The sequence below is a fragment of the Accipiter gentilis genome, chromosome 3, assembly GCF_929443795.1.
Source record: "Accipiter gentilis chromosome 3, bAccGen1.1, whole genome shotgun sequence".
Taxonomy (NCBI): domain Eukaryota; kingdom Metazoa; phylum Chordata; class Aves; order Accipitriformes; family Accipitridae; genus Astur; species Astur gentilis.
The window spans coordinates 20,245,572-20,259,080 of NC_064882.1; the positions used below are offsets into that span (position 1 = coordinate 20,245,572).

Consider the following 13,509-nt stretch of genomic DNA (forward strand, 5'->3'; position numbering starts at 1 on the left):
ACATCAGCAAAAGCTCAGTAGGTGGAGATGATGGGCAGGCTCACTTTGAAAGCGCTCTCCTCATTTGAACTGAAGTGCCAATGTATATAGTGTACTCTCTGTACATTTGCACCACTGTGGTTCACTGGGTTGAACTATGTCGCTTCCTTGCCAGGGAAAATAAAGCATATACTGGAGGAGTTTGAACCAGTGCTCACCTCCTACCCATGACATTGAGGTAGTTCAAGCTGGACTTAACTTCCTAAATGAACTAGAGTGCATCTTGGTGCCCCAGTCCTCTGTAAGACTCCTTGCCTTGTCTGCAGCATACATGTGCCTTACACTTGCAAGTATCCCTCTTCTCGTTGGTGACCATGTTCCCTAGCAAAGTCTGCTGTCTTCGAAGATGTGTCTTGGTGGATGGGATCAAAATGTATCTGTTTGCTGTTTTCTGACTCATGTTGAAGCTACTTGGAGGTCTAGTGAAAGGCAATGACAATAGTCATAGACCAAGAGAATACTTGTGCTTTGAAGTCATCTTTCTGTACCCAAGCACTTCAGCCTAGTTACCATAGATCTGCCTACACTTCAATTTGTTTTTCATTTCATCATAGCTTAAACGGAGAAGAATGGTAACATGCTAAATGTAAAGGGGTATCGTCTTATATGCTCTAACCCTTCCCCTCTCCCTTGGATGCAAAGATGGGTGCAGTCTTCTCCTTTCCTACATCCGTTGTTCTCTACTTGAGATTACTTCTCTCATTTAATTTTTAAGTGCCGCTAAAGTTGTACTGTTAGTAATCATTTTAATGAATAACATAAGTGAGTGAGCAGTTAAATCAATGTATCGGAGATGAAATCTTAATTAAAATGGTATTTAGCTATGGGAAGTGAGAGTTTTAGAATTTATTTTCTATTAAGATGTTGACTGTTTCACTGAACGCAATTATTTTGTGGTTTTAATCACAACATGAAAGCAGCACTGAAGTTATGTTTCTGCATCTTTCTGTTCTCCTCCTATGGGTATCCACCACCCTCATATTTAAAGGCCCATTTTAACAAGTCAGTGCCAAAATGTTTGCACTCATGTTCCTTGTTCTTGAGATGTTTTTTACATCTATTGCAATAAAAGAGGCTACTGTGCTGTTTAGGATATCTTTCCTGAATTTTATTAAAGAGTAAACATTCAGGTAGGATTAAGCATGATTATGCATATTTAAAACTGCTTTTTTTCTGAATTGCCCTAAGAAGAATGGAACTGTTTTCATTTGGGCTGCAGGTTTAAAATACTGTGCAGATGACTCTGCACTTAACATTTGTGCCTACACAAATGCAAGCACATAAGTCACATGTGTATACTTTTTGAAGATGTCCCTGCTCATTGCAGGGGAGTTGGACTGGATGACCTTTAAAGGTCTCTTCCAACCCGAAGTATTCTATGATTCCATGAATCTAGGGGGTGAAGTATACACAGGAAATTGCTTTGTGCATCCACAGTTGAGGTCTACATATGTAACATCACCAAAAAAGTGTTATGTAAATTTGAATCTACCCTTTTGAAGACATGGCTGCAATGGTCCTTGAGCTCTTGCTATTGTGTATGCCTTTTTTTGTTGTTGGTGGAGGGCAGAACACTGCAATAATTTTCTCTTTCCTCTCCACCCACACTGAATGACTTTGCTCTCAGCAGGGTAAGCGCTCCTCTACACAGCTCCGTGAGTGAGTACCATCAACTTCCCTCCAGCACAGTGAATGAAGATGGGCCACCCACGAAGGCTAGATTTTCAAAGTTCTTTATGCACCCAAAGTGGTATGCAGGCACACAAACATGCCATCAGGTTTCACATGTTCCTGTCAGGAAAGTAGTTATGTCCAAGAAAAATAACAGCAGATGTGTGATGTCAACTATGGAAAATTATATATGAGAGTTTTCAGGTTCCTCTGTGGTCCTGAACAGTTAAATTTTAAAGAATCAAAATGCTTTTCAATACTAGATGTGAAGGCTCCCAGGTGAAAAAAATAGTGATATTAGCTGGTTTGGGTCCGTGTCCCGTCCCCGTCCCCATTCCCCCCCCCCCCCCCCCCCCCCTTCTTCTATTTGGATTTCATTTTTAAGCATGAAAATTCTTTCTCATGTCATTTTAGATGCATTACAGATTGTAGGTACCTTGAAGTTGAATAGGTGGCTTCCAGACTGGAAATCACAAGCTTGTGCTAAGTGCCTTTGCTCCTTTTACAGTACCTGAGGGCTAGGTGTATTTGTATGGAATCCAAATCAATTCTTAGACTTTTAAGAAGTTAGGAAAGGGGTGATCTACCCTGGCTGTGTTTTAGAGGACTTTTACATTGCATTTGATTATGCTGTTACCTTGCACTCCTCAAACCTGGAGGGTTAGAGAAAGGTTTCATATGAGCTTGGGCGGAATTTAGGTGCTGAGCTGCTCGAACTAGTGCTCTTCTGGGTGTTTGTCTGGGTGCTGCTCTACAGTCCTGGAGAAATTTCGCAGTTAACTGTAGCTTTCTCTGGATCTTCCACTATTAGGAAGCAGTAAAGCTGAGAGTTGAGCTGTGATTTTACATTTAGGTACTTAAAATCTTTACCAAATTCAACCCTTGAATTCTTCTTCTTTTTCTCTTTGCCAGCATACCATCACTTCCCATTTTATAATTCATTTTCTATATTCTGATGAATTAATCAGCATTCCCTATTCTTTCCTAGAGACTTAACCAAACTGAAACTTTCATCTGTAAATTTTTCTATTTCTTGTCTTTAAAACCATTACTTCAGTGAGGAATCAGTTAAATAAAATGATCACAAGAGTGGATTCATAAGAACTCACGATTCATCTTTTTAATGTGGAAAGTTAACCACTCTGACAGTAGTCTCATGCAGTTTCTGAAAGATGGCATTATTGTCCTACTCACCCCATAACTATGCAGCTCCTTTAACAAATAACTGATAGACTTAAAAAGGGTTTGAAAGACAGTGAATTATGTAGCTCTGTTCTTCTATTCATAGACTCATTAAATATGACTGAAGAAGTTAGAGACAGTGGTTTTCCTTTGCAGCAGCCATTCTGGTTGGTGCCCCTTTAATAATAATAGCGATTTGAATCCTGCAGTTTTGCTTATACATTAACATTGTTCAATTTGCTGTTTCTGAAGTGATGCCTAGCAGGTCTGAAATGTCACTGTTGACCCCTTTCTTCACCTCCGTGCTTTTTTTTTAAAGACAGCCCTCCTACTCTCAGCAGGAGAAGATGATTTTAACTGAGAATTAAAATAATGTTGTTAGGCCAGCTGCTCCTGTACTAAGTAGCTGATGAGTATCAGCAGGCCTTGGTAACTCACCGTCCTTTAGTTTATTATCCTGCATCAGCACCTCCTTCTTTTGACACTCATCTTGGTAATTTCTTCAGCTTTTCTTCAATATCCTTTTTTCCACTTCGCAGTTTTCCTTTATTGCTTCTTTTGTTCCTTAGGAACACACACAATCTGAGATGATTTCTTTTCCCTCAAGTTTTCTTCTGGTAATTTAAGAATTTTTATGATTTTTGCTTCCTGTTTGCTTTTCAAATTTTGTATACCTATTTTTCATCGAGTATTTTACTTACGGAATAATTCCTTCTCTAGTTTTGAGAGGGAGGGATTTCTATTTTTTAACAATAAAGGACAAGGAAAATTCAGACTTGGGACTATCTGAAACCGGCTTGTGTTGGTATCATCCTTAGCCTTGTGTCATTTGAGAAATCTCATTGGCTCCAATTTTCTTTTAAAATATTTTTAATGGCACTTTTATGTGCCTTAACATTCTAAACCCAGAAATCAAATGAAAAATTGTAGTTTCTCACTATTCATGCTACATGTTATTTTAGCTGTAATCTTCCACGTCTTTCAGTGCTAGCAAGCTGCTGGACCTACACAGGGGTGAACGTAAGTGTTTTTAAATAGATGCTCCAAACTGCTCATGTAGGAAGAAGATGTCTTGTAATCCTGTAAGTACCCTGAAACTTCTTATGCCAAACTTTCTCAGGAGTCACATTAATTACATCATATATTTTAGGGACAGGATGAAATTTTATAGACTAGTAAAGAGTTTTAATGGCTCCATAAACATCAGAATGCAAAGGCATGAGAAGAGTTCATTGCACATTTTGCAAAACGCAGTCAATTTGACAGATCAATCCATAATAAACCTAAGGACCATGGCTATTTTCGGGGCAAAAGGACTTCCCAGAGAGAAAGGGACTTGAGGACGGGCTGTGCTTATTTTCTTACTGAGGAGGACAGCGATCCTGCTCCTTGGAGCCAGTGCCACCAGCTGCAGAAAGGGAGCTGCTTTTGTACTTACTCTGTAATAAATGTATATTCTCTTCTCTGAGCTCATGCCTCTGCCATCACGCTAGGACGCTGCCTGCTGTGTTAATCCACCAATAAAGAGACCTCAGGTCAAACAATAATACGTGCCTTTACCTTCTGCCAGTACCCCCAGGACCGGCTATTCATTTTCAAGTCGTTGAATTTTCACTTAATGTGCTGCAGCTCTCTGAAGCGTGGTGAGTTTCTTTGACCGTTAAAGCAGCTGTAAGCTGTATACATAAAATAATAACCAGATGATGACGCGTAAAGAAGCAGGAGAGCCCAAACCACACCACTGCCTTTCATCAGGATAACCGCTGGATGGGGGAATTATTTACATTTCTGTGCAGTTACATCTTGACTGAAAGGATGATGACGATGATGACGACTATAAAACGGCGTGCTCCTTACGCTGAGAATCACGCAGCGCAGGTTACTCCAGGAGCGAGTGCCCCGGAGAGACCTGCAAGCGGGGACATCTCCGGGGCCAGGGAATTAGGGTGGGCAGAGATTCAGGGGTCATCCAGCCCCGGAGCCGTGCAAAGAAACGACGCTTTATTTAAGCGCTACTCCGGCCGGGACGTTACCGCCTGTCCCCGCGGCCGGCGGAGGGGGCTGCAAAGCGCGGAACCACCGGCGCGTCTCCGCCACCGCCGTCGCTTTTCCTGCCTCGCCTTTGGTTTTTTGGGGAGGGTTGGGGGTTGGCTATTTTCCCCCGTAGGTCTCCCGAGAGAGGCAGGAGGAGCGAGCGGCAGAGGGGAGAAGGCAGGCGGGGGGGGAAGGGCAAACCCCAAACAAAAAAAAAAAAAAACCACCAAAGCCTTTTGCACGTCGTAGCAAGCCCCGGCGCATTTTATAGCGCAGCACCGCGCATGGCCCGCTTTCCTCCCCCTTCCCCCCCGGGGGCGCTCCGCGGCCGCGCAGAGCCGCCTGCAGCCTCCGGCCTTGCGCGACTCCCGTTTCTTGGGTGCGCGGAGTTCCCGCGGTTGCACTTGCGCGCCGAGCCTCCGGCACGGCTTTAGGGACCGCGCTCGGAGGGGCGGGGGGGAGCCCTTCTCCTGGGGACGGACGAGGGGCCAAAGGACAGCCCCCCCCCCCCCCACCCCACCCCTTCCCCGCGGCTCCCCAAAATCGCGGTCGTGCCGGACGCGGGGCCGCGCAGTCCCCGCGGGTGTCCGCGCACATCCGCCGGCGCTTCTGCTCCCGGCTGCGGGTCTGCGCTTGGCAGGGCCCAGGGGCTGCCTCTCACATTGCAAGCCGCCCTCCGAGTAGCTTTAAAAAGAAAAAGATTTGAATGTATATGTATGTGTAGCTTTAAATATATGTTTGGCATTTTATATGTGATGTGTATGTATGTGTTATGTGTGTGTGTGTATATAGATGTGTAAGATCTATTTTATTTCCCTCTTTGGAGAAAATAGCAAATCACTGCCACCCTTTCTCCCGAGCATGTTTCCCTTCTAGTAAAGGAGGCTCCACCTCCGCTAGGGATTGATTCGCCCAGCAGTTTTTCGGATAATTTATGGAGCAACCTGATGAGCCTATTGGGCGAGTTGCTCGGTCCTTGTAGAGTGGGTTCCTACCTGTTTGGGTGTTTTATTTTTATTTTTTTTTTTCCCCTTTCCTTCCCTTCCCCTCCCCTCCCTCTGCCTCCCGGGTGCCGGGGGGGGGGGGAAGCACGGTGGGATTGGCAGGGTCGCTATTCCCCAGCCTCTCCGGAGAAAACTCGGGGAAAGGGAGAGCGCCTTCACGCTCATGGATGCCTGGGGGGGACCCGCGCCCCGCTGGAGCCGCCGCCGCGGGGCCCGCCTGCTGCTGCTGCTGCTGACCGTGCGGCTGGGGAGCGGGTGAGTACGGCGGGGACCCCCGCACCGGACCCGGCCGCCCGCACCCTCCCGCCGGGTCTCGGCGGTAGCCGAGACCCGGCGGGAGGGTGCGGGCGGCCGGGGGGGAGGGGGCGAGGGGGGAAGGCGGCGTGCTACGCGCCGCGAAACTTAGAAAAAGAAAGGGGAAAAAAAAAAAAAAAAAAAAAAAAAAAAAAAAGAGGTAAGGTCCCGGTGCTGCGGCGGCGGCTCCCGCGGGGGGCTGCGGGGGGGAACCGGCACCGGCAAAGTAAAACTTCGGCCGCATCCCACTTGTTCGCCGCGCGAGTTGGTGAGTCCGGGCTCAGCTCGGTGCTGGGAGAAGCGCGGCGTGCCCCCCACCTCCCACCCAGGAGGTTCGGCGGGGGCCCGCGGTGCGGTGCGGTGCGGTGCGGTGCGGGGCAGCCCCGCGGCCCGAGGCGGGGCGGCGGTGGGGGCTGCCGCCCGGGGCGAGGAGCATCCCCGCAGCGCCGGCACCTCCCCGCCGCCGCGCCCGCCCGTCCCCGCTCGGTCGCCGGCTTGGAGTTGGGCTGGCGAGCGGCTGAGGCGCCGGTGGCTCCTTCGGAAGAGGCCGGTCCGGCGGTCGGCGGTACCGGAGGGGCACCGCTGGGCTGGCGGTGCCGGTTTGGTTTTGACCGTGCTGCCCGCGCAGCGGGGCATCCTGCGGGGCACCGGCTTGTGCCTCGGCAGCCCTCGGGAGGGGGATCGGGCCCAGGCGTGGGATGATGCCGGGCAGCTGCGCAAGTCCCCGAAGTTGGAAACGTGCGTTTTAAGGGGGAGTTATAAAATCGATCCGAAGGGCTCTGAAGAAACAACAGTTTGGGAGCGGGGCCAAGGTGTTATTAGTGCCCGGAACAACTTAACGAAAAGCAGTCTGATCCTTCAACTCCATTAATAATTCGGAGCCAACGCGAACCATTCCACAGGTTATACTCTCATAAAACCCACAAAGCAGTGCTGAAAGGGTGTTCGACTGTTGCCCAGTGTGTCGGTCTTTTTCATGATAGACCGAATTACCATTCTAAGAGGGTATACCAAATGTGTGGTATAAAGGCTGGCACCCCCCCTCCCTTGCCCCCCAAACAACTGTTAGACATTTTTTTAACTGTCAGACTCTAGATCCCTTCCCCATACTGAATGATGATTTATCAATCTGTGTGAAGCGTGTTGATCTCAGCTCATCTCTCATCTTCAGAAGGCTGCTGTGTTATCCTAGTCAGAAACACCCCTGGTTATGCTTTTCTTAATCTGTGTCTTTTAAAACCTTGGTATATTATGGAAATATTTTTCAAAAGTGTTGATGGAAATTATACCAGTGCAGCTGTGCATCTTCAGAGTGTTTCTTAATGAACATATTGTACCTGAGGTATGAAAGAAATTATCAAGTGGTTTGAGAGAAAAGAATATGCATGCTAATTTATCAGTTCAAAGGCTTAGTTACAAAGGAGGAGGACTAGCTAAAAAAAAAGGTATAATTTTATTTTTTGTTTGTGAAAGTGTGGTTGTGATTACAGGACTGGGCGTAGATTATTACATATACATCTCATTAACAGTAGCATTTATAAAGATAACTTGATAAGAAGTCTTCAGTGGGAAAAGGAAGTAACTTACATGCATTATTGTATTTTGTGTTCCAGAACATCTCAGATAAAATGGAACCTTTGGTATAAATATCCGTGTATCTGAATCAACTATTTCCATGCTTGCCTTTCATTCAGAGGCTACAAGGGAAAATTGTGATTGAGAGATTTTTCTTTCTTTCTTTCTTTCTTTCTTTCTTTCTTTCTTTCTTTCTTTTTTTTTTAAGTGACTACAAATGGACATGTTTTTCAGATTGTGATTCTCTGGTATGTGGTGCATTACAAGTCAGGGGTGTTTGCAGAGATCTCAGGAGCTCTGGTGCCCTTTAGCAGCCTGCTGCAAAGTAGGATGGAGATACAGTTTTTCTGCTTCTTTGGATGCCTTTCTGTAGTTTCAGCCCAAGCTTTTCCTTGAAGTTCAAACACAGAAGTAATGCTTTTCTCAAGAATAGATCCAGGTTGCACCAATTCTGGCTGTTTTCCTAAAAACATCTTGCAGGAGCCAACCTACATTTTCAACACATACTTGTAGAAGATTGCAAATTGCATCACTTAGAGTATGCATTTATACGCAAAGTACTTTGTGCTGAGTGTGAGTAAAGTTACTTCAGGCGTAACAAATGGAGCTAAAGCCTAAGCAAAAACATTGGAAGTTGAGTCCAACCAAAAGTTTATCCTTTCAGGGTACTGCCCCAAAAGCTGTAGTGTGACATTAGACTGAACTTCCTTCACCAAAGGGATTCATTGCAGTTGAACTCTAACCCATAAAACAGTTGTTTTCCCCCAGTTCTGTACATGCGGCACAAAGAGACAAGAATGGTCAATGCACTTGATGTAGCTTCATGAGTCAGTATTTTGAAGGACTATTTTTGTCAACAGCTGACATCTCTTCTGTAGTAGAAATTGGGCTGCGAGCCTTTCTATAAGGTATGTGCAGGCAAAGATTAGTTACCCAGCAGGCACTGCAGTCCTAAATGTTCGGCAAACCCATTATTCTTGTTGAACTCAAATAAATAGATAATTCATAGGGAGAGCATAAGAGCTGACAATATAATTAATATTATTTCCTTTGTTCTAGCCATACAGGTGCAGCATAACTGTAACATTTCTTCTAATTTATACTGCTTTAAATGGTATGTGCTGGTCAGCATCCCTGACAGTATATTGTAAGCTTAACTTAATTTTGGCCATATCTTCCCTTCAGCTTTGTAACCTGATGTTCTAAAAAGCAGTTCTAAATGCTCTGTTGCAATGTAACTGTCAGCAGGTGCAAATGTCAACTAATCTTTTCTTTTCCATTTCAAAATATCTCTTAGAAAAACACTTATGTAATATGGCCTACGTTTTCCTCTCATATAAATTCCTGGATCAGAGTTAAGCCCGTCATAACAACATGGGTTTCTTGATAATAGTGATTTACTGTTTCATTTGAACATCTGTGATGTTTATTCATTATTATCCTCACTCTTATGTGCTTTGTTCATGATGTGACAGTGAAGAACTTGTTATTTAGCAGTCCCAGTGGTTTATTTTGTTAAAATGTGGGAAACGTTTTATTTTACAGTTTATTTTACTAAAAGTTTATTAATATTTTCTTTCATTACTATAAGTTTAATGAGACATAAATATTGAGAAATACTTGTATTCTTTGCACATAATTTTCTTACAATGGGTTTAAAGAAAACCTTCAAACTATGGCAATCCATTAAAAAAAAAAGGTTTTCCTAGGAAATTGAAGTACGATTTAAATTACTTTTAACTTTCGGTTTGTTAAATATGCCTGATGTTAAATAAGAGCACCCTTGCTACCAATTCAAGCCTTTCTGAGCTGGATAGGAAAGGTTACAGGTTAGCACCTGTTGACCTTGGTCAACTTTTTTCTGGATCCATAAGTCTGGCCACAGAGTAAATTACAAGGGTGTCAGGGGACCTGTGGTTTTTCTTTGACGCTGTAGAGGAATTGTAATAATCTGTGTTCAATAGAACACCTAGTTTCTATGGCCGGTGGGTAGGACTACTTAAATGGACTTGGCATATGCACTATTTGAAAGTGAGTTGCTTTGGTTTCTGCCATCATGTGTGTATATATATATATATATATATATACACACACTAAAAAAGTCATGTATGTTAAACTTGCAGAAAAACAAAGGTGAGTATCTACCAAGATGGGTAAAGATCCATTTTTGTAGTACCATTTATGAGAGAAGAGTACTAGGCTTTTTTAATTACCTGCATAGCCCTTTCTTGCACTGCTTATTAAATTGAGTGTGTATTTAGGTAAAATAACAATATCATAACTTATTTGGTAAAGAGCGGCAGAGTGAAGTGATAATTATAAATGACAGTATGTAGCACACTGACAGGAACCTTTCAAAGAGTGGTGGATGACAGTGTCATTAACTTCTATTTCTTAACAAATTCTCTGAATGGTAATAATTTGTAAGGAGTAATTCAGATGCAATTGAATTAACCTGGAGATGGCATGGAAGTCCCGACGTTGCATTTTTACACATGCGAACATTTTTAATAAGGCTGAAAATAGTGTAGTGAGTTCAGTGGCCTACCAGCCCATGTAAAAACTTGATTCTACCTATCTAAACTTAAAATGGTAAATCATGCAACAACACCGAACTAATGGAGGTAACTGGAGAGACTAGAAAGGTCATCAGGAGTTAATGTGAACAGAACTTACTTCAAAGAAGAGGGAAATCTCAGTGGTATGGCAAAGATGGAAAGAAATAGTTTCCAAAATACGCTTTCACTGGTGGCTGTTCGAGTCAGTAGGACCTGTTGTGCTAATCCAGTCTGATATCAGAATAAACAAAACTGGAGAATCTGTCCTGGCTTCTGCATCAGGTTTGCTGCTTCAGTGTAACTGTTCTAAGTCCATGCATAAAGATTTGATGAGGAGGACTCCAATGAAGTATTGTACAGTACTTCTAGTCTGAGGTTTCTCTGGCTTCCAGCCAGTGGATCTCCTGCCGCCTTCTGCCAGCTGAAAAAGCCTGATTTTTTCCCAGTACCACCTGCCACAGCTGGCTCAGCCACTGGATCCTACGTCCATGTCTTTGTGGGGAAATCCAGGTCTTGGTTCATCCCTCCAGTTGTGCAGGGCAAGCTCAGGGTGCAGACCCGTGGCTGCAGCTGCTCTTCAGAAACAGAGCGTGGTCTGCAGCCGTCTGCTCTTCAGCAGGGAAACCAGATCTTCCTTGCCCTGTGTGCCCAAGTTTTGCCTTGACAAGAGCTCAGAGCACCTCAAATGAATCCTGAAAATTCTTAAAGGAATCAGCATTTTGGTCAGGAAACATCCTGCCGTCTTTCTCTTTCCAGCCTAGTCTTTCATGATATGTTGTAGATTCTTTGCTGAGAGAAACCTCCTCGCCTCTCGGAGATAAGAAGCTGCAGGGCAGTTATATGCCAAGCTGTTGTTGCAGGATGAAGGATCTAGTCCAAAATGAAAGTTTTACACAAATGTGTCGCAATCGGAGATTCCCTACGCAGTGGAAATTTCCATGGAATTGGATTTACCCATGCTACAGTCATACTAACTACTGTTAGAAGTATTTCCCTGGTATATGTAGTTTAAGAGACAACTTGATAGAAGCTTCCATTTTCCTCTCAGGTAAGTAAACTGAGCTACTTACATTTCTTCAGAAAATGTTAAATTGCTTGTTTAACCATTTTGTAAACGCTTTCCATTTTTTCTTTGAAGAACAGACCTCAAAAATGGGTAGATTATATAAATTTTAGCCTCATTAATGGCAGATACACACAAACTACTTCCTACTGCTGAGATACTCTATCCCAGGACTAGCTCCAGTACTGCTCCGGTGTACCTCATGTTCTTTTTGCCTTCTTCCTTGATCCTCAAATCCTTTTCCCGTGTCACTGCATTCATCTCTGATAAGGTGTGAATGGCTAATTCTGTGTTTCTAAATTCATATGCAGTTACTTTTTTTATTTTCGGGAAGACAGACAGACATAGTGAATAGGAAAGACCTGAGGTAACATGAGATACGTCCCCTTTGGATTAAATTATTTGAGGTCTTAAATAGATTGTTAGTCCTTTCATTTAATATGGTTTTCTTCTTATTTAAGGCAGTGTACCATGAGGGATTAAGTCTTATTATTATTAATGTAATATTATGGTCCAATTTATCTTTCAGAATAAAGTTCAGCTGGATGGAATTTATATTAGGAAAAAGTTGTACTATTAAGTATTAATTAGGTGGCTAACTCTGTCACTGCAAGTCATGACAAATTTTTTTTCTTCATTGTCTGATGCCATATTTACATGGCAGAATAAATTATGTAGATGTTTTTAAAAATGAAGTACCTTCAGTGTTTTCCCTGAGGGAGAAAGGTACTTGGTCTCACCAGCATACGGCCATTGAATATGTAGTGGATTGTATCAGACCTGCTGCAGGTGAGCTATGGACCTGTACCTTAGGTTCTTGCTCTGTCAATGAGAGCCATCCAGCTGATGATGGCCTGCAGGTTGCATCCAGAAGGGGACAACTCTGACAGCCGTAAATTTTAGTCACCATCTGTCAAGAGGTGTAATACTCCTGTTGTAAAAGATATGTGTTATATTCAATACACAGTAAATTACAGTGGAGAAGACATGATTTTGCTTGCAGCGAGAGAGTGCTAGCTTTTTATTACATGGTTTAGCTATTTACACTAGCCCTTACGGAGTATATGCACCTCTTTGTACATTTATTCATTAATTTCATTGACCTTTGGATTAGTCCATAATTGCCTAATGACAGTTACAATAAAATTTCAGTAGAACCCATTCACTGTATTTCTCTTGGGGACATGTTGTCATTGCCTAGTTATTGTAGTTGTATGGCTTTTTCTATGATGTTAAGCCAGATTCACCTATATGCCACAATTATGGTGCACAGTTCAGTGCAAGTCTCTGGTTCTGTCGCTACTTCAGTCTATATATATTTCTTTACCTCCTGTGGGAGGAGACTGATAGCTGCTCACACGTGTACCAGAACTTAGAAGTATTTCAAATAAGCTTTTTTTTTGTGAAGACTGTAGTAGATTCCTAGTTACCTCAAGATTTTGCAGGCAATATGCAATGAGTTGTGTTAGGATGAATGTTCACCTGAATATATTGAAATATCATCACCTTAAGTGACTGAAAATGCCTTAAAAAGGAGAGCTCTTTTTATATATTTCTTAAGATGCTGGTGACATTTTAAAGTAGAAATCTAACAAAGTTGACTTTGCAATTTGATGAATGTTATAGCGGCTGTGTGATGGCATTTAATTAGGGTAACTGCTTCTTATTGAGGTTATGGTTCTCAGCATTCATTTATGTTAGGTTTAAGTCTATGTTGACACTATGGAAAGTGTTTCTTGGATCAAGGCACTTAACCCATCAACAATGTATCAGTTCATTCTGAACTTGATGACAATTAACCTTTCATCAGTCAAGCGTAGGTAGATATCTGCAGTCTCCTGAACGGGGTGGTGACATGTGGCACATGGATTTATTTGTGTCTGTCTTTGCGTGATGGTTCTGGCCTGAAACTCCCAGGAGATCTGATACTGCTGTGGTTAGTACACGTTTCAGATATCCAAAGAGGTGATGCCTTTTCACCACTATGTCCTTCCTTAGCAGCCTGGGGATATTTTCTCCTTTATTTAACACTATTTGTCCCTTTTCAGTTCTATCTGCTTAAGCTCTATAATTTACTATTGTTGTCCTT

The 13,509-nt window shown here is 43.2% G+C and overlaps 1 protein-coding gene across 1 annotated transcript in view; it reads left to right on the forward strand.

The window, feature by feature from the left end:
• The first annotated feature begins 5,965 nt into the window (after nt 1–5,965).
• The window catches only part of GABRG1 (gamma-aminobutyric acid type A receptor subunit gamma1), a 64,008-nt gene continuing 56,464 nt past the window's right edge, over nt 5,966–13,509 (forward strand). The window contains exon 1 of the mRNA XM_049834668.1: nt 5,966–6,185. Coding sequence (XP_049690625.1) covers nt 6,094–6,185 — 92 coding nt within the window. The 5' untranslated portion in view covers nt 5,966–6,093. The remainder of the gene's footprint in view (nt 6,186–13,509) is intronic.